Source organism: Phasianus colchicus, chromosome 18, assembly GCF_987193195.1.
Source record: "Phasianus colchicus chromosome 18, bPhaCol1.hap1.1, whole genome shotgun sequence".
In the NCBI taxonomy this organism is placed as follows: domain Eukaryota; kingdom Metazoa; phylum Chordata; class Aves; order Galliformes; family Phasianidae; genus Phasianus; species Phasianus colchicus.
The window spans coordinates 11,838,689-11,865,450 of record NC_143453.1 but is presented as its reverse complement, the minus strand read 5'-3'; the positions used below and the strand labels follow the sequence as shown (position 1 = coordinate 11,865,450).

Sequence of the window (26,762 nt, the reverse complement as noted above, 5' to 3'; positions counted from 1 at the left end):
GTGCTTTGGAGCAGTGGGGAGCACCAGGAAGAAACCACGGTCTGACTTACTCCTGTGACCTGAGCAAAATCTTGTGAAAGAGCCATGCACAACGGGCTGCTGCACTGTGAGAAGCACCAGCTGCAAAGACACTGCAATGACCACCGATTCAGCAACCCCTGCGCATTCCCTGCCACACCAGGCACAGCAATACAGAGCCACAGCAGCAAAAATGCAGTAGACAAAGATTAAAAAAAAAATAAAAAATTGTGTACCTTAAAAAATAAATCAAGACGGAAAAAGAGCTTAGGAATGAATGAATCAAAACACTACTGATCAATCAAAAACAAGCAGAAGAGCAAGCAGAACCGTTAACAAAGACACCACCTAGAAACATAAGCACTCACGTTGGAATGTCGAAAGTAAGGGTTGTCTAATTTGGGAGCGTACTTGTCAAACTGGAAAGAAAAAACAGAAAGGAAAACAGGTGAGTTTCTTTTTGGCAGTAGTGGACACATCAGGATTTCAACACAGACAAATCATCATGGCCAATCTGAACAACACTTAACAGAGCAGAACAGACTGATTTTTCCATAGTCGCTCATCAGGGAGCCGACAGATTTCCCAGAGCTAACGGGGATGGACAGGCACTAGCCCCAGTGTGCACTGGGTGCTGCCAAGTCCCCATGTGGAATCCAGCCGGGAGGCACTATGTGTTGTGTTCCTTCACTATGAAGAGAACAGCCCTGGTATCACAGCGAAAGGCAGGGGGAGTTCTGCTCCAGGTCCAGCCCTGGGACCTATCCCTGGAGCAGTGCACCAGGCCACCGACTAGATGGAGGGGAATGGGTTCCATTAGACCATCATCTCTACCATGGGGCAACCGATTTCTGCGATTCTCCAAGTGTCAAAATTGTTTGGAAAAGGGTTTAATGGCTTTAGATGCACAAATATCTTTTTTTCCCCTCCTCTTTAGAAGAGAGAGCTCCCCGGAGAAAAGCTGATTGTTAACCTCTGCCTTTCCAGCATGGGGTTTTAACACCTCCACGTGTGCAGTCTGTGCCCTGTATTTATTTTTATGACCATTAGTCCTGTACCACCGTGGAAGCAAAAGCAAAGCATATACACATTACACTTTAGAACAATATGTACATTCTGCTGGGGAGGAGGGAGTGGGGAAGGAGGCAGGGAAAGGAACTGTAGGACCCCATGAAAAGCTGCTTATTTTACAAGTCAGCTGCTGTTTTGCACTCCTCTACGTGCAGGAGAGTAGATTCGTAATTTCATTAATTACAGTTATTACTGGAGTCATGTCCCCTCCAGAGTAAATACCAAAAATTACCAAACACATGCAGCTGTAAATTTCAACACTCTTCTCTGGTGTTGGGATTAGCAGAGCTGATCTAGTGCAATATAAGAAGATGTGAGTGAAATATAACAAAAGAGCTTTGCAAGCTGTTTTTGCTATGAAGGCTGACATCAGTGGGACATGGGTGGGAGGGCAGTGAGCTGTGGCAGGATCAGGTATCAGCATTCTTAAATAACACAGGAGATTTCTGAGAAAAGTTCTGAGATTGTTTGACACAGATCAAGAAAACGGGGGAAGGTGTTTACACACAAGTAGACTGAGCAAACACCTGGGGCTGCTTTCTGAGTGGAGGATATTACTTTAATTGTCTTGCTGCTAAGCAGATTACAACCCAAGAATGTCATCAGGCAATCAACAGTGGGAGAGAAAAGTGAGAAACATTATGTTCAGTTCATGGTAGTTCTTTCCAAATGCTGCTTTTGCTGTTAGTCCTCATTTTTGCTCGCCTTAGCAGATGATGGCTGCTTCCACCTTTTAGACACAGTGTGAAACTGAGAGGGAAAAAAGCTGAATCTTGTTCTTTCAACCTAACAAAGTAATTGCCAGAAATGGAGGGAGAGTGTGTTTTAAAGCACTGACAAAACCCATTTGTGGCGGATCGCTAACAATTTTATAACAGCTGCAGCAAAGCCTCATTGTGCCACTTCAGTGCAAAAAGGCTGAGGCTTATTAGGTGGCCAAAAGGATTTCTGCCACAAGAACCAGCCATGCACCACTTAGTGCTTGTTGAGGTGACCAAATAAAAATGCCAAAACCGATACAGATTTGGGGATAGGGAGGAAGAGGGACAACACTTGCATCGAACAGAAGAGACGGTGAGCTGTGGTGGGCGTTGGGGACGTGCCCTGTAATGGCAGCCACCAACTTCGTGTGGGGGAAGGGGGAAGTGAAGTACCCAGGGGGACAGCAGGAAGAGGAGGTGCAGGGGCTCCAGGCTTCTCACGGGCAGCAGCCAGGGGCACCTGGGGCTTGGGATGGGGTCCCTGGGGAATGCTGGGCCTGTCTTGGGGCCTCGCGGGAGGGGCGGGGGCAGCACGCCTGGCTGAAAGGAAGGGGAACTTGTTTCCTTTTTGACAAGAGTGGGTTAGGCTTTTTGACCAGAGATGCTCTACTTATCCTCACATTTTGGGCTGGGGTACGCACCATGGGAGGTGCAGAGGGCGGCATGAGCGGCGTCTGGGGCAAGCTGGATGGAAAAGGAGTGAATGTGTGCTGGTGGGTGTGTTGGTGCTGATGCGTGTGTTGGTGCTGGTGAAACTCCGCTCTCAGCAGCGGCACCGGGCCAAGTGAGGCAGCGGCCCGGTCCGAACTCTGAACCAAAAACCGGTTGTTCAGCTCTTGCCTGAGCAGTTCGTGATCTAGAGGAGAGAGAGAGAGAAAAAAAAAAGACACAGAGGCCCGTGGGCCTGTGAGTACCACAAAGATGGAGGAGAAAGAGTCAATATTCACCTGGCATTCCCTGTTTCTGCAGGTCATGCTGTGGTGGTTTTCTACGTGAGGACTCATTGGTGGAGGTAAGAGAGATGCCTGTGACAAAGTACCAATCAGAATCCCCGAATGAGGCTGGCAATACATGATTGGTTGGTTGAATGATATCAACAGGCTGGTATCTAAAGACAAGAGAGAACACCATGAGTCATCACAGCAGAAAACATCATCTCGGGGCTCATCAAGCAGCCGCCCGCGTCCCCCCCGCTGCCCACCCCGGGGCCGCTCAGACCCACCTCGGCCCTTCCCCTGCGCTGGCTGGGAACCGACCTGCTTCCTGCCAGCTGTCACCATCCAGGGGCGTACAACTGCACTGAGTGGACGGCAGCCCTAAGCATCACTTACATTTTGACATGCGTGGAGTTAAAGGACAGACCGTTGAGCGGGGCTAGCAGGCAGTGCGGTGCCGATGCACTCGGCCGGCTGCCAACTGCTGGCTGTGACGGCTGCTTCCCTGCAGGACAACCTCCCCCTGCACACGGCAACCAGGAACACCCATCCCACTACCTGAGGCCCTCTTTGCAAATGGTCTTTTTTACTGAGACCCTAAATACTAAGGAGTAAACTTCCTCAGTTTCTAACAGGCTGCATGTTGCAATGTTTTGCCCTTGCCTCCAAGTTTTTCTCCCAGTAGAAAATAAGGAGGAATTGGCGGGAAGAGGAGAAAGGCTGAGCTGGCACAGGAGCTCATGGAAGCTGCAGTGACTGCTGGAACACAGCGCTCCGCCCCACAGGGGGCCTGTCCTCAGTACTGCCCTCTGGAAGAACCACATCACACCGGCCCTGACTGTACTTCAGGGTAACGGAAGGCACCAGTCCTTCAGAAATGACTGAGGAGAATAAGAACAAATGTCCGCTTGCCCAGAAATGTCTGCTGGTGTCAATTAAATCCATCTGTGATCTTGCCTAACAGCTTCAGACAGGTGCCAGCCGGCATCCAGCACGCCAGGCGCTCTGTGAGCTGTGCACAACCTGTGCCACGAGCTGTGGGTGATGGGCACCCATTCCTGACTGACTTCTTGTGACTGAACTTACACTGACCCTCCTTTCTCACGGTCAGACCCCGTCTGAATGGCAGCACTGGGTATAAAGGGGCAAAAGAATACATGTGCTTATTATTGCATATGCCACAGGCACTTCTTTCACTTCAATATTTTAGAGTACCACTAGAAGTGTCTAAACCATTTTCCGAATTGACATCATTAAGCTCTTCAAAAAGAGGCACTCTGATCTAGGATTTCAAGGTCTCTACTGACACATGGAAGTGTACACTCCATTGAAAGCCACTTTTGAAAGCGTATTTTGGATGCCTAATTTATTTGCTTTTGAGTAATAATGTGCTGCTAAGAGCAGGTACCGTGCATTGCTACATTCTGTATTAATAATATTTACACATGGACAGAAACGGAGAGCAGAAAGTACTTGTGATGCTGAAGACTAAGGCACTGGACCAAATGAGTCTGTAATGGGCTCTACTCCAAAAAAGGTGAGAGCACTTAGGACCAAAACCTAGTGTCATTAGAGAATATGAATATAATTTCATATGTGTGTTGTGTTTATGCATTTAAATCTGGCACAACTTAAAGAACTGGAATCCTTCTGTTAGCATCAAGATAATCCACTTTCTGTTTTTCTTGAGGGAGACATAAAAGCAAGTTGGCAGTTCTAAGTGTTCTGATACTCAGTTTCTTTAAAGAGACTTGAAGTCAGACTGATAGATTTGTAGCTGGCTCCAGCTCACTATCCCTCCCCACGGTTTTGGCCTGTGCTGGGACAAGAAGAGGCCCACAGATGTTTGGAGAAGCAGCACAGCACTGGGAGGAATGGCTGCTCCACAGTAAAGATGGGACTGCCAAGTAGTAACCCAGCTCCATGAGGCGCTCTGAGCAATGCTAAGTCAGAACTCAGTTCTTGGGCCTGCCTGCGATGCCTTGCCCCATGGGCCTGGCTGTGTAGAACACAGCTAGGAGCACACTCTGGAATGCTCAAACACTACTGTTAAGTGTGCACACATGAGCTGGGCATGGAAGCAAAGGGTCAATTCTGCTGATGCTGCTGGATACCCTCATTCAGCAGAGAAGAGACAAAGACTGGTGTTTCCTCTGTGTAATACACTGGAGCCACTCCTGAGGCCTCTGAAAGGAGGCCCACATGATGGCTGCTCCTACGTTACTTGCATAAGCTATAGATTTCCAGAGGAAGAAGTGCCACCAGAAGCGCGTTCTTCTATTCTGAGATCTGAACTTTTACCATCAGTGAATGCAAGAACTTAGTGATTTGGTCTTCTTGCTAAGAATGACAAGTGTGCCAAAGTAACTTTTAAGGAAGAACACTTTTTTTCTCCAAAGCAGGGGAAATAAAAAGACAGTAACAGGAGACTTGAAAGCTCCATGCTCTCTTATAGGCTTTTCTAAGCTGGTGCATTTACTGTGAGCAAACATACACTCAAATAGCACAGCAAGGACCATGCTGCAAGTGGTAGTTGGCCCCTACCTCTCTAGGCTACTCAACAACATCACTTGCTTTTAAGAAAGTTTTATGTGAATGACAACAGAAGCTCCTGGATATGCAGCTTTCTGTATTGATTTCATGATGTGCCAGTTTGCAGGCATTTCATACAGTGCAGACAAGAAGCATTTCATTGTCTGCAGGGTTAGACACTCAGACCTTTCCCTCCACTAACTTAGGCCTCTCCAGCTTCAATTGCAGAAATCCTTTTAGTAGGAACAAGACTGTTACCATTTCCTGGCAAGCTGCTGAATGTGAATAGGTCACTTGATCTTGCACCTCCTGAAGTTAATGGTGAAAACATACTTGCTTTCAGTGACTGCAGTATCATGCTTTTAGCGAGCACATTGCTATTTCCTTTTGCAACCCTTTCAATGTCTCCATCACAGCAGTTCTTTGCCTTAAACAGGGGAAGCAATGAATAGGTCTCCCACAGTGCTGCCAACATCTTCCCAGCCAAGTAGTTGAAATTCTAGATTGTGCCAGGGCCTGTGAAAGCCAGCAGCTTTGGCCTATGTGGTCCCGCTCCTGGCTATGAACCCACAGCACTCTTGCTTTTCACTGTTCTGAGAGCTCACTTTGGACCAACTCAAATTTCTCCCTCATTTAAGGAAGCAGTTCTAAATAACGACACATTATTTAGTTCCTGGAAGGAAAAACAAGGGGATGCAAAACCATCAGAATTTTCAGCAGCAAATCTGCCCTTTTTTTCTTTAACTGGCTTCATAGGATGCATTTTCCTGCAAAATGCTTGTCCTGTTTAATCCCTGCTGAGTTAGCTGTAGAGTCAAATACCAGATCAAAAGGAGGCCCCAGCAAGTGAAAGTTACAGGGAAGTCTCCTGCTGCCAGGGTCTCTTCTAGGGACAGCTGTAGGCTAATGGATAAGCTATAAAGAGGGCATTTAGGGCAGGTCTGACAATGGAACTGGGGTGTGGTGAACAAAGAAAACATTTTAAAAGGATGCAAAGATAGCAAGTGTTGAACAGCAGAGGTTGACAGCTAAGCTGTCTCTGCCTCACACAGAAAGGCCAAGCCTCTATGGACACACAGAGAGCTGGTGCTGCTGCAGGATGCTGCTCTGCTGGCAGGATGCACTGCTTGTTGCAGGATCAGAGCAGGGCATGAGTGTGGGGGTTTTCCATGTGTCATCCCAATGGACTGACTAGAAAAAAGTATTTTTTTTTTGAGTCAGTTCTAGCAGCAGTAGTTCTCATTAGAGATTGGGGGAGGGAAAAGAGAGAACAGCAAACTAAATGGAAATCCTCTGCCAATGTACAAAAACTCGTAAGTGGTGACTGTGGAATACCAGGATGGATAACTCATGCCCTGAAAAGGAGATTTTTTAGGATAAAAAATCATTTTGAAGAGTTACAGGAAACTGAAGTGCTGTCTCTACAGTCTCTCTAGTGGTAAAGCCTGTCCAGGTCTCCTACCTGTTTAATGAGCACTCTTAACAGTTCCAGCACGCACTGCCCGCAGAGGCGTCTGTGTCACTTTATTTAGCTGCCCACCAGCCAGCCCATCTCTCAACACCCTCCAGTGCATGCATGGCAGATCAGCCCTGGAAGAAGAAGGGAACCTACCTGCAGGGTGACCTGGTATCACGAGGCTGTTGGTAGGTAACGCTGGTGGAGGTGGCAGCGTGGGTGGGGTGGCAAACATGGCCGGATGGTGCTGGTGTTGGGTCTGCGATCTGAGAGAGAAGTGCGAGGTAGCAAGATTAGAGATGGAGAGGGGCAGGGCTGGGCCGGAGGAATGGTGCGGAGGAATCTGGGGAGAGAGAGGAAGGTGTTTCGGGATGCTGATGCTCGTTGCACTGCTAGCACTGCTGCTCCGGCTGCAGAGAGAAAAAGACAGGGGCAGAAAGGGAAGAGAGAAACAGAGAGAAAATGTGTTACGATGACACTGAAACAGCACCAGCAATACACTACCTGAAACAATATAACCATACACACAACACTGATCTCCCCAGACTTACATTTGGTTGTTGTTTTTTTTTTTACATCAGAGAGAGTAACAAATATCAGTGAAGCTTTTACTCTCCAGAGCAGCATTTCCTCTGGTGCTTGAGCAGATTACAACCCTCAAAACTATTTATGAGACACTGACACTGCTGGATTTTGCACCTTTATTTGGCCTCTGATGAACCTGCAGTGGTCAGTGTGTCCTTGTGATCGAACAATGCAACTTTTCCGATTCCTTCTTCTGTTACCCTGGGTGTACAGAGCTGTGCGATTTGGGCACCAAGTTTTATCTGCTGTTCTTACTGTGCAGCTATACTCAAGCAAACACACACCATGTTAATATATTATCCTCACAATAAATCAGTATTTTAAATCTTTTTTTCTTATTATTACTCTGCTGCGAGTGATCTGAATTTTGTGGGCTGAAAGGAATTATCACTGCAGTTCTTTACTGTAATTCCCACAATAGCAATATCTGTTGCAGTTTCACATTTCTGAGATCTCTTGAAGACTTTGAAATAATATTAATCATTTATATCAAGGCAGCATTTACAGAGTTCAACAAAAACAAACCCTAAGTATGCAGGATTCAATGAAATATAAACTTAACAGCAGCTCTCTGTTATATACTGACCCTTGTGCAGCCAAATACAATGTTTAAAAACAGTTTTTAAATCTTGTATAACTAGTCTAGCTCTGGTCTGGGAGGCAAGGCATGTTTTGTGTACCAGCCAAAGTGCCATACAGGTTCCACTTGACTGGATAAACTCTCCTCTCTAGAAACTCTTTTTCCTTACCATTTTCATCCTTCTTACTTATTGGATGGAAGCAATTTAAACAGCAAAGCTAAGCCTCCTGTGAGATCTGAGCATGTCGGATTGAAGCAAATTTGTCAGCCTACACGAGAATCCTGTTCTACAGAGCACAACATTTTCTGATAGGGTTACCCTTCTCTGGATGTTGGTGAACCAACAAAATAGTGGTAAGTGTGAACACCCACCCACTTTGACAGGAGTCTTTCTGAATACAAAATAAGGGAGTGCAAATTCAAACTACAATCCTGAGGCAAATACTGGCTGGCTCAGACAGACCAGTGCAAAATTCCACTAGAAACCAGACCTAAAAGATCTTTACCCCTCAGTTCCACATGCCTTCCTCCCAGAAAGGGAGAGTTTATCACCATGCTTCACATGCAGCTATCTACCATGCTGGACAACCCAGCCAGTGCAGCTGGAAAACGCCATATCCAAACCATGGAGCATGTTACCCAGACAGGAAGAGCACTCTTGGCTCCAGTCCCAGCAATTCTCTCCCATCTGAAACAAGCTCGACCCTGGCATTATCACAGAGGTGACGCATCCCTTTCTCCTACCTGATATTATTGAGTCCGTTGTGGGCCACCTGGTGATGCACTTGGTAGTTGAGAGGCGGAGGGATGTGACTCGGAGGCTGGGACCGAAGCTCAGGTATCAGCTGAGGCTGCGACTGCGGCCGAGGTTGAGGTTGTGACTGAGGCCGAGGCTGCGGCTGTGGCGTGAGCCTTGGTGGTGCTGGTGCTGAAATCACGGGCTCCTTCTTCAACAGCGGGCTCGCTCTGGCGCTCGACGTGGGCGCTGAGGAAGTAGAAGTCACAACGGCAGCTACTGGCTGGGGGCTGGGGATAGGCAGGGTGAAGGGCACGTCGGTGCTCAGCTCCCGGCTCCGCTCTAGCCCAGACACCTTTGGGACATTGGCTGCTTTCGCTTCTGGCTTGTCATTCAAGGTGGGACCTTACAGAGCAACAAGAAAAAACAAAAGGCACACACTTGAGAGGTCTGCGGTTGTCTCGTGGCAGGGTAGAACATATGTCTGAAAAAAACCGAGACACGTCTCAGCTTGTGGGAGCACCGTGGGAGCAGAGCTGCTGCAGGATGGATGTGTTTGCGAGCCCGTCCTTTCCTGTCCTTGACTGGTTAGCCAGTATTCCTTGGCATGTGTGTAGAAGACAGTAAACGAATCCATACTACAAAGAACATATAGCTTGGTGACTTCTACAGAGTCCCAAGGTTACGTACAGTAGGAGTGTGAACATGTCTCAAGTTACTGCTGCAGGATTTCCTGCTCAATGTCAGATTTAAGGCCGATAATAAACTCATGAACACAAGTCCGATCATGAAGGTACTTCACTTTCTCAGTGGTCTTTCAAGGTAATCTACATTGCATTGAGGCTCAACCCAGCCACAAGGCACCATGACCCAAGCACCAATCACCAATGACAAGCCCACCTGGCCCCTGGGGAGGAGGCTTCTCTGGATATTTGAGCGTAGCAAGGGATGCGACATCTTTGTTGTGAAGCTGTTACACTGCTGTTCCTTGGCCACACACTTGTATGGAAGAATAGATCAGAGAAGGGTGGAAAAATTCAGCCAGAACTGCAGTAAGCACATATAGCCTCCGACAAGTAGTCCAACTTGTCCTCACCACTGCACTTATCTGTACACCAAAGCTATAAGCAATGCTGTGACCTTGCTGAATGCACCTGCGGTGGGAATTCCATTTGGAATTACTGGTTCTATAACGACAAGTATTTTCTTTTCTCCAAATTAAACTAGAAATGCAGTGGAACAGATTAAAAGGATGGAAAGGAAATGGGGAAAGGGAGAAAAGAACGGAGATTTCAGACCCAACAGTATTCAAACGGCCAAAGAGAACCAAAAGGACCAACATGACTGAGATTCAGCTCCCACAGGAATCCTTTTCAATAGAATCCTTTTGTCCTTGAGGGCACACATACACACCATCACAAGAAAAGCTTACAGAATGAGAGTTATTCGTGTGTTTCACCTGTCTGGACAGGTAGGGCGCACGCTGTCATTACTCACCAGAAGGTGTTGGAGTTGCATTTAGCTGGCTTGCAGACACCCAGGAGATGCTACCTACGTTCCTTAACACGCTCCCAACACCCTCGCCAACAAATTCCACCTTTGAAATGTTCCTGTCTCATCAAAGGCCGGAGCCAGTTCCTGTTGTAGGAGGTGTGGAAATAGCACAGCACACACAGGGAGCTAATTCTGGCAGCACACATGGTCTGCTACGCAGCCTGCTTGGAGCAGGACTGTGCTGCCATGGCTTTGGCCCCTTCGGTGCTGCCGTCAGACAAAGGGACAGTTTGTGCATCACAGGTACTCTGTTTTATTTAGGGAAATTGCTTTCTAAAATCAAATACTCTTTGCTTTCATTTGCCAATATTTTTGGTAATGCCACCTACGTTTGTCAATTTTCCTCAGATTTTATTATTGACAACTGAAAAATTGTCATTGTCTAATTAAGCCACGGGTCCACATGCTGCATTTTAGAGCGAGTGTACTCACAGCTGCAGATCCCACTGTTTTTCAGGAGCTACACATTAAAAGCAATTGGGTTTCATCTCTGACCATAGGTTTCCTGAGAGCCTATTAGATCTTTGCATCCGGTAGTCCTCCTCCTACAGAGTTAAACTTCATATCCTGTAATTACAGGCAATGCAAACTAATGGTCTATATTCAAAACACAGCGGCACCACAAAAGTTAGCTGAGTAAAAAGTCAATTAGATCCAAAACGAATCAATAAAGTCCCGCATTAAAAGCAGCTGTTTGACCAGCTTTAGGTATTGATTCCCCACGGTTTCAGCATTAGTTCTCACTTGCAATTTTCTCAAAGCAAAATCTCACTGGCTGAATGGGCCCACCAGCCTGGTTGTATCAGTTAGTGACAGGGGTATGTGCCTCATTCCTGCTGCCAACTTGCTTTTGTGTTCCATGCCCCAGAACAACCGAACACCCAATGAAAGAATACCCAGGTGGGTACTTTTGGGCACTCCCATGCCCAAGCTCCCTGATGCTGGGCCAGGTTTCACAGAGGTTCTCTTAGCGTTCTGTACCACAGCTCCCAACCTAGTCCCTTCTGCAGAGATGCAGCACAACCTCCCTGACAAAAGCATGGCCCCACCAGACCGCACCATGAAGTTCTAGAGACAAAAACGTGTTTATTTTAACGAAGTCCTAGAGTAATTTTCATGTTTAATGATAACAGGATGAGCCAATTTGCCTAAGACTTGACAGTCAGCTCTAATAATTCAACCTTAATTAAACCCGAGCGCGTGTCAGTTCAGCTCATCCCTTCACAGGAAATCTGACATTTGCAATGATTCATGCTTCAACCATGCTACGGGAAGGCCGGATCACATCTGCCATTCTCCACTATGCAGAGCGCTACCCCTTTTCAGCATGCCAACTTTGTTTATTTTCTAACCAAACACTTTGGATTTCTTCCATTGAGAGGTTTTCTTAAATGAGCAGTCAGTGGAATATGATTTTACCGGGATGAATGATGACCTGGTGCCAGAGACAGGGAAGGAAGGAGCGAAGCTGCTCCAACAAGAAAACCAAACAAGCCTGAGATGAGGCATTCCTGTCTTCTTCATCAACTCAGTTGTCCTTTGTAGCGCTGCAAAAATCCAGCCTCCCTGAGTCTTGTGCTACATCCCATCCCAACTTAATGTGGCAAAGATGAAAACTTCCAAACACTTTTAAAAGCACAGAGAGCTTTAGGTACTGCTGCTGGAGATGTGCAGCATTAAGCTGAAGCCTAAATTCAATTACGGCTGAACGTGCTGCAAAAAGGATGTTATGGGAGGAACTGAGTGAACCTTGAGAACCATCAGCACGGGCCCAATAAGAAATGTCACTGGGATAAATGTATGCTGCCCATCCCCAGGGCAGCACAGGGTGACACGCTTGCCTGCACATAACTGCAGCGCATTGCAGGCTAGATACTATACAGAAAGCCCCCCACACAAATTAAACCCTTCTGTTACAGGAATTTGCTTTCAAGCTGATTAAGAGTAGCTCAAGTGCAAGGGATTAAACATGTAAAGGCTGCTTTGAGGACTCCAATAAGCAGTTATTGTGTTATACAAACAGTACTTAGGGCAACGGCATTGCCAGCCCTGCCTCTCGCTCTCTGCAAGCTGCCGGTTGTTGCTGAAAGGGGACTGTCAACACACGTACAACGTGATTGGAAAAAATCTAATCTTGCCTGTGCGCCTTTCCTTTGTCTCTCGAAGAAAAGAAAGTGGAGTCATTCAGATGTCTTTCTGCAGTCTCCTGCATTGTATTCAAACAGCAATGGTGATGGGGCGATGTGAGAAAGAAATTCCTCTCCTACATCCATCAATGACATCTTTACCAATGGCAATTTCCCAAGAAACACAAGCATCACCATCTGCAGCCTATCTATCCCTCCATACACATCCCTGCAAACAGACAGAAGCCAGCCTGGCTGTTACCAACCCTGCTCCGTATTAAAATTCCAGCAAGAAATGCTGCAAAAGCATCACCACAGGAATTACAGGGACATATGTGGCAAGAAGCTGAGTGTTTCAGAGTTGGTTGATGAGTCCCAGGAATGAGTTTTGAACCATCAGCATTAGGAATCTTCGCAGAACAGCACGACTGTGCAGAGTACAGCAAAACAAAGGAATTACCAAAATAACTTATTCAATGAGCTTCAGCAAAAGCTTTTTTTTTTTTTTTTTTAAACAGAGCTTTTAGACTGCTGCATAATGTATTGTGGGTGTGCAACACAGAGAGGCACAAGTGAAAGCAAAGTATTTTGCATTGGCAATGATAGCACTGATGCTGGCAGAGCGAAAAATCAGTATTTAAGTGCTAATTCTTTATCCTGAGCAGACTTCAGCCTTTACATTGTGTTTTAGGAAGGCAGTGCTATTTAAGACACAAGACAATTATTGTGGCTCGCTCCGACCCCAGCTTGGTCCCAGCTATGATGTGCAATGGTGGGATGCTCCATGCAGCCTGGCCGGCTCCAGCCCTGCGCTCGGTTCCTTCGTACCAAGCTGTCTGTCAAGTCAAGTCATCTCGCAGCCATCTGAAACACCCTCCCAACAGCTGCCACTATCAATTACTCTCGCAGACAGCCCTGACTATCAGGAAGAGAACTGGAGCGAGCACTTGCCAGTTTTAATAAACTGTGTTGCCCAAGTCATTTAACCTGCTAGATTGCTGTATGCTGGGGCTGTAACAAGCCTTCAGCTTTTCAAACAAGAAGAAAGCAACAGTGGCAAAAAGCTGTCAGCCTGGTCCTCAGAATTAACTTCCAAGTGTGTCTTTTTTTCCCCTCCCTCTCCCTTCTGAGGCACCCAAGTTTTAAGACTAAAATATCTTCAAGTTGCTGTCACAGTGGCACGACAAGGACAGCATCCTACATGTCGAACACGAAGCCGTGGCTCCAGAGAGCAAAGGGCTGCAGGCTGTCAGCTGTGTGTGGAGCAGCCCTGGGCCACCACCGGCTCTGTTCAGGCACAGGCTGCCGTCCCCCAGTGATGCCAATGCTGCCAGGCCAATGCTGCCAGGAGCTCTGGGACGCCCCGAGCATCCCCAGGCCCCCAATCCTGCTTTCTCACACAGCCGGCTCAGGGGCTCAGCCAACCAAACACGTGGTCAGTTGGAATTGCCTCCAGCACACTCTGAGGGAGGCATTTGCACTTTCACTAGAAAGCTTATTGCACTCCACAAATGACAAAGAAGGTTAAAAAAAAGCCCTGTGCTCAACAGTCTGCCTCAGCCAGAGCCGCAGATGAGACCCTTTGTTGTGGGAGCTTGCAGCGCAGGGAAATTTCACTCTCCCCCCAACAAAGGGAGAGCATAAAGACCCATGGATTTGGTGGTGATTTGCTGCTTTATGGTTCTTTAACGGGACGTTTTATTCCTGAAGATCTGAGAGCTTTCCATGCTCTATCCAGGCATGTTAGCTGTAAGCATGCGTGACGACACTGCAAAGCTGCAGGAGCTGAATGGAGATGGGTGCCAAACACAGAGATTGGGGCCAGTGCATAAAGGAGGAGGATCACCATTCTAATCCCCCAAAGTAAGTCACACTGCATTTTCCTAGCAATGCTGCTTCTGGCACCATTTCAATGCAAAGCTGAAACTGGATTTGCAGCTAAAGCACCTACTGCGGATGCCGGCGTTGTAATGAGATTGAAAGTTTCATGCAGGCTATTAATCTAGGGCTATAATGGTGGATCACACACTGCAGGGTTAAATCCCTTCAGTGCTGCTCCTAAGCAGATGACCAGAAATGTGTGACGTAGGAGCTGCTCCCCAGCCCTGGGCACGGGCTGTTATAAACCCAGCAGTTACATACTGAGGGTATTTTTGTGTCCTTTTGCTATTTTTGCCATGTGTGATAGCACACTGCACATCTGACTGGAGTGACAGACAAGCAGCAAGGTAAATAAGCTATCTGAAAGGCAAAAAAGCCTCAAACACATGAAAGCAAGTAAATACAAAAACCCAAATCCAGATCAAGCTTTAAGCAGACAGAAGTGTTCTACAGCAAGTAAGCTTATGAATTTAATTAGTCAAACCAGCACAAGTAATAAACTATCAACTACTACATTACAGGAGAAAAAGTACTACTTTTGCTGTTTCAAATCCTCATCGATTCCCATCCAGTCTACGAGTGAGTTATTAATCACTCCAATTAAATCACAAACACAGGTCTTTATGGTGAAATTGAACCTCCCACCAATAGATCAATAGCTCAAATCTCCAAGAGCAATTACTGCACAACAGAGCAGCTCGTTACAGAGCTCTATGCAGGTCACAACTCTCTGTCATATCCTTCCCAGGCAGTGCAAACAAACTGGGAAAAAAAGATTTTATAACTATTATTTTCAAAATAAACAGACATCTGCTCAGAGTTACCTAATCTCTTTCACATCACAGAGGCAGATCTGCCAAGGTCACATTGGAGACACGATTACATTTTTTCACAATTTGTTATTCTAGCAAAGCCCTGATAAGATTGAACTATTGAAGTTCACACTCTGGTTTAATTTCGGGAGGTTAAATGCCAAATCCTTTTCTTATTGCTACAAGGAAGGGATCTGCCAGGCTGCATAATACCCTGTGTGGGCTAAGACAACAATTTTGTTTCATCTGCTCAGTCTTACAAAGGTTTTGCCTTTTTTTTTAAACAACATCAGAGAACTCCAAACACCCAAAGAATCATTTAAAGTAAAATCCGTCAGGGAGACTGCTCCGAGGGAGTGGGAATGACCTTTCCGACCCCCAGCCTGGAGAAGTTAAATCAGCGGCTGGCTGAGAAAGCACGTTTGCTAACCAAAACCAGAACAAGGCACGGTGGAACATTCTCCAGCACCAGATCATCTCTGCTGGGAGCGGCAGATGATTACCCTAAGCAGCCAAGCGTGCACAGGGCTGCAGAAATTCCCATCCCTGCCGTGGAAGATCTCCGATGCCTGCCCCGACGCAGTGCAAAGGGGAACCACCCGCGCCCTTTCCAGGTGAGAGCCGTATTTCCACACGCATCCTTGCTTCCAACCGCTGCCCCCTTCCAGCAGGTCCCTGAGTGCCGTCCATCACCCCTTGTTAGGGAAGCTATTGGCATCCAATTAAGTGGGGATGGACTCACGCCAGGGAGCTAATCGAGATGAGTTCAGTTCAGGCTGCAGGCGAAGACCCCATCAGCAGGGCACTGTACTTCTGCTTTGTTCCCTCACCAGCTCTGTGTGGATGTGCCCAGCAGCCCTGCACGACACTGAGCATTCCCATGGAGGAACGGCACCAAAATGGGACAGGGACCCCGTCTCCACAGCTCCCCATCACCACACTCACACAGCTTTACAAAAGGAGGAGGGGAAGCTGGCTCTTCCCCACTGCAGCAGAAATGGCCCAGAGAACAGGTCCTTTCTACAGGTCAGCAGTTGTAACTGGAGTTCAAAAGATCAATCCACGCTGGAATTTCTTGTCTGGAATGTGGTATGCACAGCTGATACAACAAACACCAGCCCAAAATCCAGCATCCTACATGTCTCCTGAACCTAGCTTCTCTCTGGCCTCTAGATGACCAAAGATCACCCCCATCCATCAAGTTCTGGGCTCGTGGTTGGCTTTCCTGTCATCTCATAGAGCACACAACAGACCCATTAATACACACACCCAAATTCAGCCTCTGGTTAGATTCAGGATTCAAACTGGTTGTTCAGGGCAGAGGATAGCCCTTGCATAGACCAATATTTCCAAGGGAATGGCCCTCTTCCCAAGCCACATGCTGCAGGCCTGCCAGACCCTGCCACAGCAGCGTTCTACACAGGTTAGGAGGCTCTGTGCTGAACTCTGCCATTCAGTTGTTCAAGGAAAACACACACAGCAGTAATCACTTCTAATGGATGTAAGCCTGCAGTGGTCTGTGCTGGATGTCAGAAGACTGCAGAAAAAGACCTATTGTGTCTGTGTGCAATCAGCATTTGAAGTGCCAAAGCTGTTTTTCTGGCTCAGGAAAGTCAGCAGTGAAAGATGTCAAAGGGCAGTCAAGAGAGCTGTTAAGGAAACCTCTCAGTAACTTGACCAACTCCCATGCCCAGTGTAATGACTGGAGCCTTGAAAAGGCAACACTTTGCTCCAAGGTGACTTTGTTTTGCTAAACAGGACCAGAAAAGAGTGACTGACCACACACAAATCAGCAAAATCCTGTCTTACTTTTTTGCCAAGTCCAGCTCTCACAGTTCAGTAGCTGCAGTCACATTAGTGCTAATACCCCTATAATTGGGGCAAACAAAGCTTGAGGTTCAGTGCCTGTTAAATGAGGCCAATGCTTTCCATGTTCCCTGCCCCTGCAGCCCCATCTCTGCCCTGTGCCACACTGCTCCCGTCTCCCTGGCATGAGACAGCAGCACCTTCTCCCCACTGATGGTACTGAGGATCTACGATCAAGATGAAAAGAAGCTGAAGAACAAATTATCCTGCAAGGCAGTAAGGTCTCCCAGTTCACTCTTATTCACACGGTCATAATTTTTGGCTACTGCAATGGCAGCTTAAGAAAAATTAAGATACTGAAAGGAACAGCTAATACACTCAACAGCATTTCAAGTTGCATTGTGGATAATTAAAATATTTAAGGGACACGCTGAAAGTTGTTAATCAGGGAACATTTAGGTGAGTGGTGTATGCCCTTTGGATTCAGTCCCTATGGCAACCAAATACTCCAAAGGATGCGCTGGAAGAAGCATGTCAGGAGCTGCCTCAACATTTTAATTCACAGAGAGAGCAATGCATAAATACAGCTAGTGACAAGCACAGCACCAGCAAAAAAAAGGTTTGCCAACAGCATTCAGAAGCCACAAATGGCCCTTTGTTTTTTAAGACTGAAAAAGGTCCATTCTTCCTTTAAGAACATTGACTACAAACGTCAAGAAAACTGGATGATGTTGCACATGCAGTGTTGAATCACATGTACAAACTGTGCTTCTGCTCCTCGTGTTGAAAGGTTTTGCATCTAAATCTTCAGAAAAATTACTTCCATCTCCCCCAGCTCAACAGGGACAAACTATGAGAATGCAACAGCACAAAGACAGCTTCTGGGTGTGCTTGGGGTGGAAAATGCGAGGAATGATGGTCTTTTCCTTCAAAGCAAAGAGCAGCTCAGTACATAGCAAGGAAAGGAACGAGTGTGCTCATTTATGACCTGCACTGCAGAAGGCAGACTGCTCCGCCATGATCTCAGTGCGAGTGAAATGCAGCTGTGATGCTCCTTCCAGCCTTCTCCCTTGATGAAGTGTGAATTCTTCAATGGGCAGCAGAAACTTTGGAATACTCTGGTGCCGGAAATGCTTGAGGATAATGTCAGATCTGGCATCTAATAAGATTTACCAGAGGAACTCTGTGCTCTGCTCTGCAGTGGAGTCACACCCTACATGAAAAGGAACACTTGAATCTCTTCTTTCATCAAGAATTATGACTGCGGAAAGAAATCTCCCCAGTGGAGGGTGCTGGGTGGTGCAACGCTGCAATTCCAGCCTGGCTGTGCACAAAGCCTGAAAGACTCACTTGAGCCTTATAAACCCAAACGCTTCCGCTCCACTCCTCTTCCTGCAGCCTCTGGAGCCCCATGTCACTGCAGAGGCCCTGCCACGACCGCTGGATGCCGTGGAAGCCATACCTTCAGCTCCTACCAGGTGGGCTCTCAAGGCCACCCGTGATTCTGACATCTGTAAGTACAGTTGTGGAAAATACTTCACACAGAACTGCTGCATACTTTTATTTCAGCACTGGGTGAAAGACAGAGAGAAGTAACCAGCCTCAGCCTGCAGATACTTTTCTAAGAAAGTAATTGCTGCACACTTCGTATTTCCCTTTTCACATCTGCCATGTGTCCCAGCAATTCTATCGAGTTCACAGCAAGTTTTTCCTTTGAGTCCTCTCCACGTCACATTTTTTCCAAACAGCAAAATCCCAGTGAAAAGCAGCAACTTGGGTTTGGCAAAACACCTGTAATCCAGGGTTCCTGCATGTTAGGAGGGCAAAGTGGGGTCTGTGCAAATTCTTGAGAGTTGGCACAGCAGACAATAGCTTCCATTCACCGTACCTGTATTTCCTGACAAGCAGGTTGCTGTTTTCATCTGTCTGCCTAAAGCCACCTGCTCCCCATCCAGTCCCAATCCTACAGGCTGCACGAGTGCTGCCCTCTACATGAGGAAAAGCTCAAAAATAACCGTCTGTGACCAGCAGGAAATCCCAGCAGCTAGAAACGATGTATAGCTTCCACACCAAAGCGGCTCAACAGAGAGCCAAAGAGCTGGGAGGAGGCAGCCCTCGGCTCAGGCATTCCGCCATGCTTTGAGGCATGCTGGCTCACATCAAGCAAAATGGAGCTCACACTCCAGGTCCCTACAGGGGCTGGTTCCTCCTGTTAGCTAATGCACTGTTACGGATGGACCCCAAATGGTTAATCAATCCCATGATTACAAATTCAATGGCTCATCTCTCCTTGTGCAGAATCCAAGTTCTGGTGGCACTGTTTCTGTTTTTGAGGACTCAATATGGTTTTGGTTTTGAAGACAACACCCAAACTGCCAGCGGTTTGTTTTAGGGAACCATCTCCTCCCACACTCATATAACCATCTGCAAAATGGATCACATATGTTGCGTGCAGAGAGTTTGATTCAGCTCTGACAGCATGAGAGCCTCTAGCCCAAATATCTGAAAGTAATAAAACCCATCCCATCCTCCTGATGCCTGATGCTAACAGTGGATTGACCTATATTCACTTCGTATTAGAACGCCTGTCAATAGTAAGCAACCTGCGCAGATACGTAAACACAGTTAAAGACAAAACAAAAGAGCTATTGGTTTCTGGCATGTCTCTCAGCCACCTCCTGCTTTGGCTTGCAGTAAGGATACAAAACCTTTCTTGCTCCCATAAGATGATGAATGGTAATGCTGGTCCATGCATGGCTGCTTTGCACTGTGTTACAGGCCATTGGAAGTGACTGGAATGCTCCACTCTGCCTTATGATCACTCCACAGACAAACAAGGCCGAGAGGGACAGAGCACCCACTATTTCACATACAGACATGTGAAGCAAGGAGAATTACGGGAGGACGCAGTGCGGGCAGCAGGCACCAAGGCAGCAGGCAGTTTCTCCTTTGGCGCCTGTGTCCCCATGCCTGCAGCCCTACTGCAGCCACAGGGCGCAGCCTCGCCCCAGCAGCACAGAGCACATCCCGCAGCGCCACATGGGGAGCTCGGCGTGCTGCTAAAGGGCTCTTTTTCCTTCCTAGCATCAGGAATTTCCCACCCCTTCATTTTATAAATTACCAGAACAGACATTTAAATGTTCAAGAGTAATCTGAATGGAGTATTCATGCCTTGGGCATTTTTACGCTCTACAAGAGGAGAAACAAAAGGGCCTCATTTAATATCTCCCTGTAGCATTCTCTGCTCTTGCTCTTCCATCACCGATCTCCAAAGGCAAACTCGCAGCGGTTCGATGCTCCTGCAACACTCCAGCCCTCCCCTCTTCCTCTATAACAGCAAGATGTGCTTTAAAAGCAAACCTCACAGGCAGTGCAAAACAGGTGGTGGGAATCCTTTCACAGAGAGAAAAATCATTTGTAACCAATAAAAAGAGAAGAATATTCTGATTCCCGGGGTTTGATCAAGCACCCAAGGGAGTCACTGGGTAGCACGTCTGCTATTGCTCTAGCAGCTCCAAGCACCTGCACCTGGACCCTCTGGGGGAACCTGGGGGTGTCAGCTCTATGGGGGATTTACAAGCTCTGTGTCAGCCTCTCCTGCGAGGCACAGGGAAGAGGAATGGCAGCCTCAGACAAGCAGCTTGAGAACACCCCCTCCAGCCCTGCTGCCCGCCCTCGTTCCTCCCTGACTGCTAAAACTGAAGAGAGCATAAAGGTGAAAAGTGAAAAGCATGGCTGAGGCTTGAGAATGGAGAGACCCACATCTGTGCTCCCATATGCTGCCATGGCATCAGGCACTGAAACACCCATGGCCAGAAGTGCAGGCTGGAATCCAGACTTATCTGGATGTGGTCTAAGGGATGCTTCACTATGATGTGGCCAGCACAGTTGTTTGTTCAAGAGTTAAAAGGAAGTGATACTTCTTCCTATGGAGGAAGATCAGGAAATTAAATCCGGACTGGTCTCAGATCTCCCTCCTCACTCTTACGGGTTTCACTGCACAAAGAAAGGGTGGTGGCAGGCTTGAATATTCTCCAAATGTGACTTCCCTTTCCTGTACAAGTCACTTTTAGAGAAAAGGGTTTAAAAGAACCAGTCCCTCGAGCCTTGTATGAACACCCGTTCCCTCGTCTACCCACATCAATTCGACCCTTCCACAACTGAGGTCACTTTGAGCTACGTGTGCCCACCGCTCCCAGGCACCGGAGCTGCGAGCTCTACACACATGCTGAGTGACACCCCATCACTCGACAGCAGAGGCCAGCCCTACAGCAGTACCAGAAAGTAACCTCTTTAGCTTGGAAGGCTACAAAAACCAGCTAAAGCCTTCACGCAGCCTGAAACACAGCTGCAGTGTTTACATCTCTCCCTGAGAACCACACAGACATTTATCACTGTATGGCCGTGCTCTCCCAGCCACAGACCAGCCCTGGCATCCAGGGAAGGACTGTATCACAAACAGGCACCCACCCCAAGCACCCCTGAGGTATGCGGCACGTTATAGCTGCCCAGAATTAGCTTCTGACCAGAAAAGGGAACACTTTCTTCAGTCAGTCTCAGGAAACGTTTTCGTTACGGCCAAACTTCAGACATATTCACCATCGCATACTGAGGGTGGCTTTTCTAAGAGCTAAGGATCACAAGGAAGCCACGTGGTCAAACAAGAGGTCGTTATCCACCAGCTGCAGGGCGCAGTGGGAGCTGCTAAGCAATGAGCAATTTGAGAATAGAGCTGCTAAAGCCCTACCGGCAGTTTAAGTACTGATTTTTCTGGCTAAGATTCATAGGGATATCAAGTCAGCACGAGGATATCTTGTCAAGGGTGGTAAAGTCAATACCGTAATAGGCTGCGTCGTTTCTCTTTACTGCCACAACCATACGACTTCATCGATACTCAGACCTGGAGGCAAAGGACATGAGGATGCTGCTCTGCGCCGGGTGTCAGCCCCTGCTTCGTGCCATACAGCCACAGCAACTCAGTCCAACAGATGAGATTTGCAAAATGGGAATCATACGGAACTGCTTCTACTTAAGATGCCTTAATACCTGGGGTTTAATATTAACTTATTGGTTCCTGACACAATTACACGATGGGAGATTATTCAAAGGCACAAAGTCAGCAGGAAGGTTTGACCCAAACCTTTAAAATCCCCGTAACTACACAGTTCACTTCTACCACAACCTGGATGCTTTCAGGACCATCACCAGTAGCAAACAACATTCATTTAACTGAATGTGCTCCAAGAGCTCTGTGGAGCGATCTGCCCTCCTGGTGCCAAGTTGCACAGCCCCCCCAGTTCCACGCACCCGCGGTGGACAGCAGTGAGGTTCTCCATCCCCTGCTCCCTGCAGGCTTTCCACTGCCACCTCTGGAAAGCAGCAGATGCTGAAGGAAAAGCCCTGCAGATTCCCCGAGCTCCCTTTGAAACCCAAGGAGAACAGATGAGCAACACATTCAAAATTAATTACAGCAAAAACCTACTGCATTGTTCTCTCCTCCCCTTTCTTTTTCTCCTGACCCCCAATCGCAGAGCTTTCACTGAAGCCTCTGTGTGGTGTGTATATTTTCCTAAAGTCGCCAGGGCCAAAACAGTACAGCTGAGACATTCACAGAAGTCAAAGAGAGTGCAGAGCCAGGTTAGCGCGGGGGTACAATAGTTCCTTAAGAACGAGCGTCTCCCCTGCCCGCCGGCCCCCTCCTCCCAAACCTTCCGTCTCTAATGAACCTTTGGTGTCCGTCCACCAAAAACAAACATCAATCAGGCAACAGGCTGTTCCTTTTCCCCTGTTGCTGGTCTGAAATAACAGTCATCCCCCGCTGGGCTGGGAACGCCACTTCCCCGTCCAGCACACATACAGGATAATAAGGGGGAGGCGAAGGAGGGAGGAAAACCCGCTCCAAGGTGCCAGAATACACAGCGAGCTGTGCCTGTCGGAGCCAGGGAAAACTTGGGAACACAACAGCTTTTGATTCCTTCTGTCCCACTGGGCACGTTAATTATTTAAGGGCTGGCTTGTGAGCTGCTGGTGGTGGTAGGAAAGGGGTGGAAGGGAAATCAGGCTTTTCCCCACTGTCGCAGCCCCGTCCCTGCGCTGGCACAACTGTGTGCACGTATGTGTGCATGCAAGCAAGTGGCTTCAAGCCTGCTCAGAGCTGCATCCTCCCCCACCCTGCACCAAGACCTTCCTTGCTGGCTCGCCAGCACAGACAGCACAGGACAGCATCTGGATCCAATGAGTGACAGCACAGAGCAACGCGCCCGGACTCCTCTCTGCAGTTCCTCGCGTGTTATGACAGGGGGAAGGGGGAGTTTATATTGGACAGAGCTGGAAATGGAGCTGCAAATCAGAGTTCGGCTCATGATTTGCTAGCAGGGCTTTCTAGGTGTCTGAAGGAACACTTTGGAAGGAGAACGGGGAAAAGGAGAATGTAACTACATCTCATTTGGATGGAGAGGACTCACAGATGTTAGGAATATTTTTGATCAACAGCTTTCCTGGCACTGCTCTTGGTGAAATCCACAACCTTGACGGCTAGCTGAGTAAGAAAGTGCTGGCAAGCTCCTGCCTGCATGCAGGCAATTTGCAATGCTGCCAGTCAATATTTCAGTGAAAACAAAATTGCAGGGATCACATTCAAAGAGGGGAAAAGGCAAAATAAAACAAAGTAGAACAAAAAAACCTCAAGACTCCCATTTTAAGAGAAACTCTGATAGGACCCGTTGGGAAGACCCTCCCAAATCATAACACACCCTTTGTTTGCTTAGCATTAATGCCCTGCGAGGCTACAGAGAGCCCACCAGCAGCATGAGCAGCTCGGCAAGGAGTGGCTCTACACGGGGGCACCTGGCAACATGTTCAGAACAGGCTGCAGGAAATGATGCAGAAAGATGTTTGCTGCTGTCCTTTCGGTGGAGGAAATGGATGCAGCAGGCAGGGCCTGAGCCACAATCCCAGACCCAGTCCATTAAAAGCATTATGCCCAGAGTTTGTCTGTTGCTCTGGTGAGATGCACAAAATAACCGGCCCTACTTTGATCATTAGGTTGGTCGGTACAGAACGTAATGGAAGAATTCTCGTTGACTTCGTGTTTCTAGCTCAATTTTTAAGATTGATTCAATAATAAAAGCAATGATAATGTTCATTATTGTGTAAACATTCAATGCTAAGGTTGTCAGATTTCTTTCCCAGCCATTATGCCCACAGGTCAGGCTGTCCCTGCAGGGCTGGCACTGGGAGCCCCTCACTGTGCCATGCAGGACAGCCACATGCAGGGGCTGTGCAGCTCTTTGGAAGCTCTCTCAACATTGGATCACTGATAAATACAGAAATACAGAACAAACTGAGCCAACACCAGCAGCAGATGCAGGTCCATAGACGTCTGCTTGTTACCAAAATCCACCGCAGCTGAGACTTAAATAGTCTCTGTTATGCAAAACAGGAGAGGGAGTGGAATAGAGGGAAACTGGCAATTACCTAATTTTATTTCCCTTCTTGCCCATTTGCTTTTCATCAGGTTGCTCTGTGCTTGCATATGAGAGGTGCTTGTGAGTGCTAAGTTAAGCACAAAGCCAGCTTGGTACTTTCCTTTCACTGGGAGGAAGTCTATACGTGCCTTTCTGGTTGCAAAGGGCAAGCACAGCTAGCACATTATTTTATGTTACTCTGCAAGTGCCCCGTGCTGCCTGGGAAGCAGCAACAGCCGGGCTGCACCGTCCCTCATTCCAAGCTGTACTTCTGAACATGACACAGCTCGCAGCCCAGCACTGTGATCCAGAGCGGGGAGATGCACCAGTCCATCTGCAGTCTTCTCTCTCACCTTCTAAAAACCTATTTCTTGCTTAAATTACCCAGCCCCAGTTGGCTGCCTGCTAAAGAACTCTCCTTGCTTACAGCCTGTGTGCAGGCTTTGCTGCTCACCTTGCTAACACTTCCAACCATGTACCTGCAACAGGGCAAGAAGTTAACATCCATTTTGTTGGAGGGAGATCTGGAAGTATGAACACTCCCTTAGGACAAGCCTTAAAGAATTTATTAGTGATGAAACCAATATATTTCTTCAACAACGTAATAGGGCCCCATAAAAATTACTTCAATATCTTTTACAATTTAATGGCAAATGAGAACCCTTCCATAGGTGTTTTGAACTGTCCGACAGAATCCTATAGCAGAGATGTAATTCTACAATAAATTTTGCTGGATAGTTAAAAATTTATATATATATATATATATATATATATAAAGACTTTTAATTTCCTATTACCTGCAAGACCTTGCCATCCATTCAAATCAAATAAATGAAGTAAAGCACTGCAGTCACTTGTCTGTCCCAGCAGTTTACAAGAAAATATTTACTGTTTGGAAAAAAGCCACTCCAGAACAAGTATCCTTTTCAGAAGCACAGAGAGGCAAACACAAACAGCATGCCAAGTGCTGCGCTCCTGCCCTGCACACCCGGAGCCAGGGGAAGTGAATGGGGTCAGCGCGGCCCCGGGGGGAGCAGCAGACAGACACGGCTGTCCTGGAGCTCCCCGCTCACAGCCCTGCTGCCAGCCAGGATGAGCGGCGCATCAGGCTCATGCCATGCGTTTCATTTGCTGAGGAACTGAAGCTTTACGGAATCTTACATGAATAAAACATGTCCCCGAGGCGTTTTAAAGCCAGAACAGAGGAGAAGCGGTGGTTTGAGGGACCGATAGCTGTGCGGGGGCTGCAGCTGCTGCTGTGCCATGGCTGCCCGCCCGCAGCACCGGCTGCAGGCCGCCTCGGCCCCGCTCCGCAGGAAGCAGATAAGCCAACTATAAACAGGGAGTACAAAATACGTATCTTGCAAACGACCTTTAAGAGTCTGGTTAATGTAAACTCCTGCGCACATTTGGAAGGAATTCTCTCCTCTTTCTGGTTTGCAGTTTGATGGTCCTTTTATCTCCTTTCACATGAACTGAAGAAAGCTAAAATCGGCCTCCGCAATCAATACGAGTTTGAGCTGGCGCGCTCAGGATATACACTATTTTGCTTTTATAGTTTATTTTAAATAAAAAGTATAATTAAAGAAAATAAACCGCTCACTTCATAACATTTATACAACGAAGACTTTATTTATTTTATTTACGTTTCGGTGGGCAAGGCACAGCATGCAGTTGGCTTTCTGCGCTACTTAACAAAGCCGCATTTGAAATTTAAAATCTTAAAGGAAATGAACAAATTCTGCGGAGGAAAGGCAGTTAAGCAGAGACTTCTTACATTACCCTCGGTAATCGTGCATGCGTGTGCTCCTGCGTGCCTCTCCCTGCTCCAAAAACATACCCATGGCTTGGATGCTTTAAATCAAAAAGCAATTTCAGTCTGTAATACGCAAATAAATAATTAAACATGCTTTATCTCCTACAGTATTGCCTCTATTCATTCTAATCCCACTGACGGGAATGCAGCAACATACCCCACATCCTTAAAATAACAAAACAAAACACAAGACACCAAACAGAAGGCCTGGAAATGTTTATAATTCAACTTTTCAACTCTCTTGGCTGCAGCCTGAAGCTACAAAGCAAGCTCTATGCTGGCTCACTTGAGGGAGACGCACCGGGAGATAGCTGTGCAAACTGCACAGCAAATGGCGCAAGCCAAAGCCGCCCGCCGGCACGAGGCCATTCGAACTCTGCAGGCATACGGCACTCAGCTCCAAGTCAGTAAATTATCCACTTCTGCATTCTGAATGGTACGAAGTTAGTTGGACAGTGTGGTTGTGCTGAATGGCCTCTCCTACTCGCCCACTGTACGTGTTTTCCAGATGGCTGCTATGGCTACGGGTGGCTGTGTCCTGAATTACCATGAAATGCATGTAGCGCACAGGCGAGACATGGATGCCGGTGCGTATTCCCACTCCCAAAGAGAAGGCCGGGAGCTTTC

General features: G+C 47.4%; 1 protein-coding gene across 24 annotated transcripts in view; it reads right to left on the bottom strand.

The window, feature by feature from the left end:
• Positions 1-26,762, bottom strand: part of FBRSL1 (fibrosin like 1) — a 417,340-nt gene that overhangs the window by 16,458 nt on the left and 374,120 nt on the right. For 14 of the 24 annotated variants that reach the window (XM_031592753.2, XM_031592760.2, XM_031592754.2 and 11 more), the window contains 4 exons: positions 8,683-9,079; positions 6,930-7,183; positions 2,471-2,706; positions 387-437 (listed from right to left, as the gene is read on the bottom strand). In XM_031592753.2, the coding sequence (XP_031448613.1) occupies positions 387-437; positions 2,471-2,706; positions 6,930-7,183; positions 8,683-9,079 (938 nt within the window). Of the gene's footprint in view, positions 1-386; positions 438-2,470; positions 2,959-6,929; positions 7,184-8,682; positions 9,080-26,762 lie in introns of all 24 variants that reach the window. The other 10 variants (XM_031592755.2, XM_031592764.2, XM_031592766.2 and 7 more) reach the window with 5 other exon arrangements.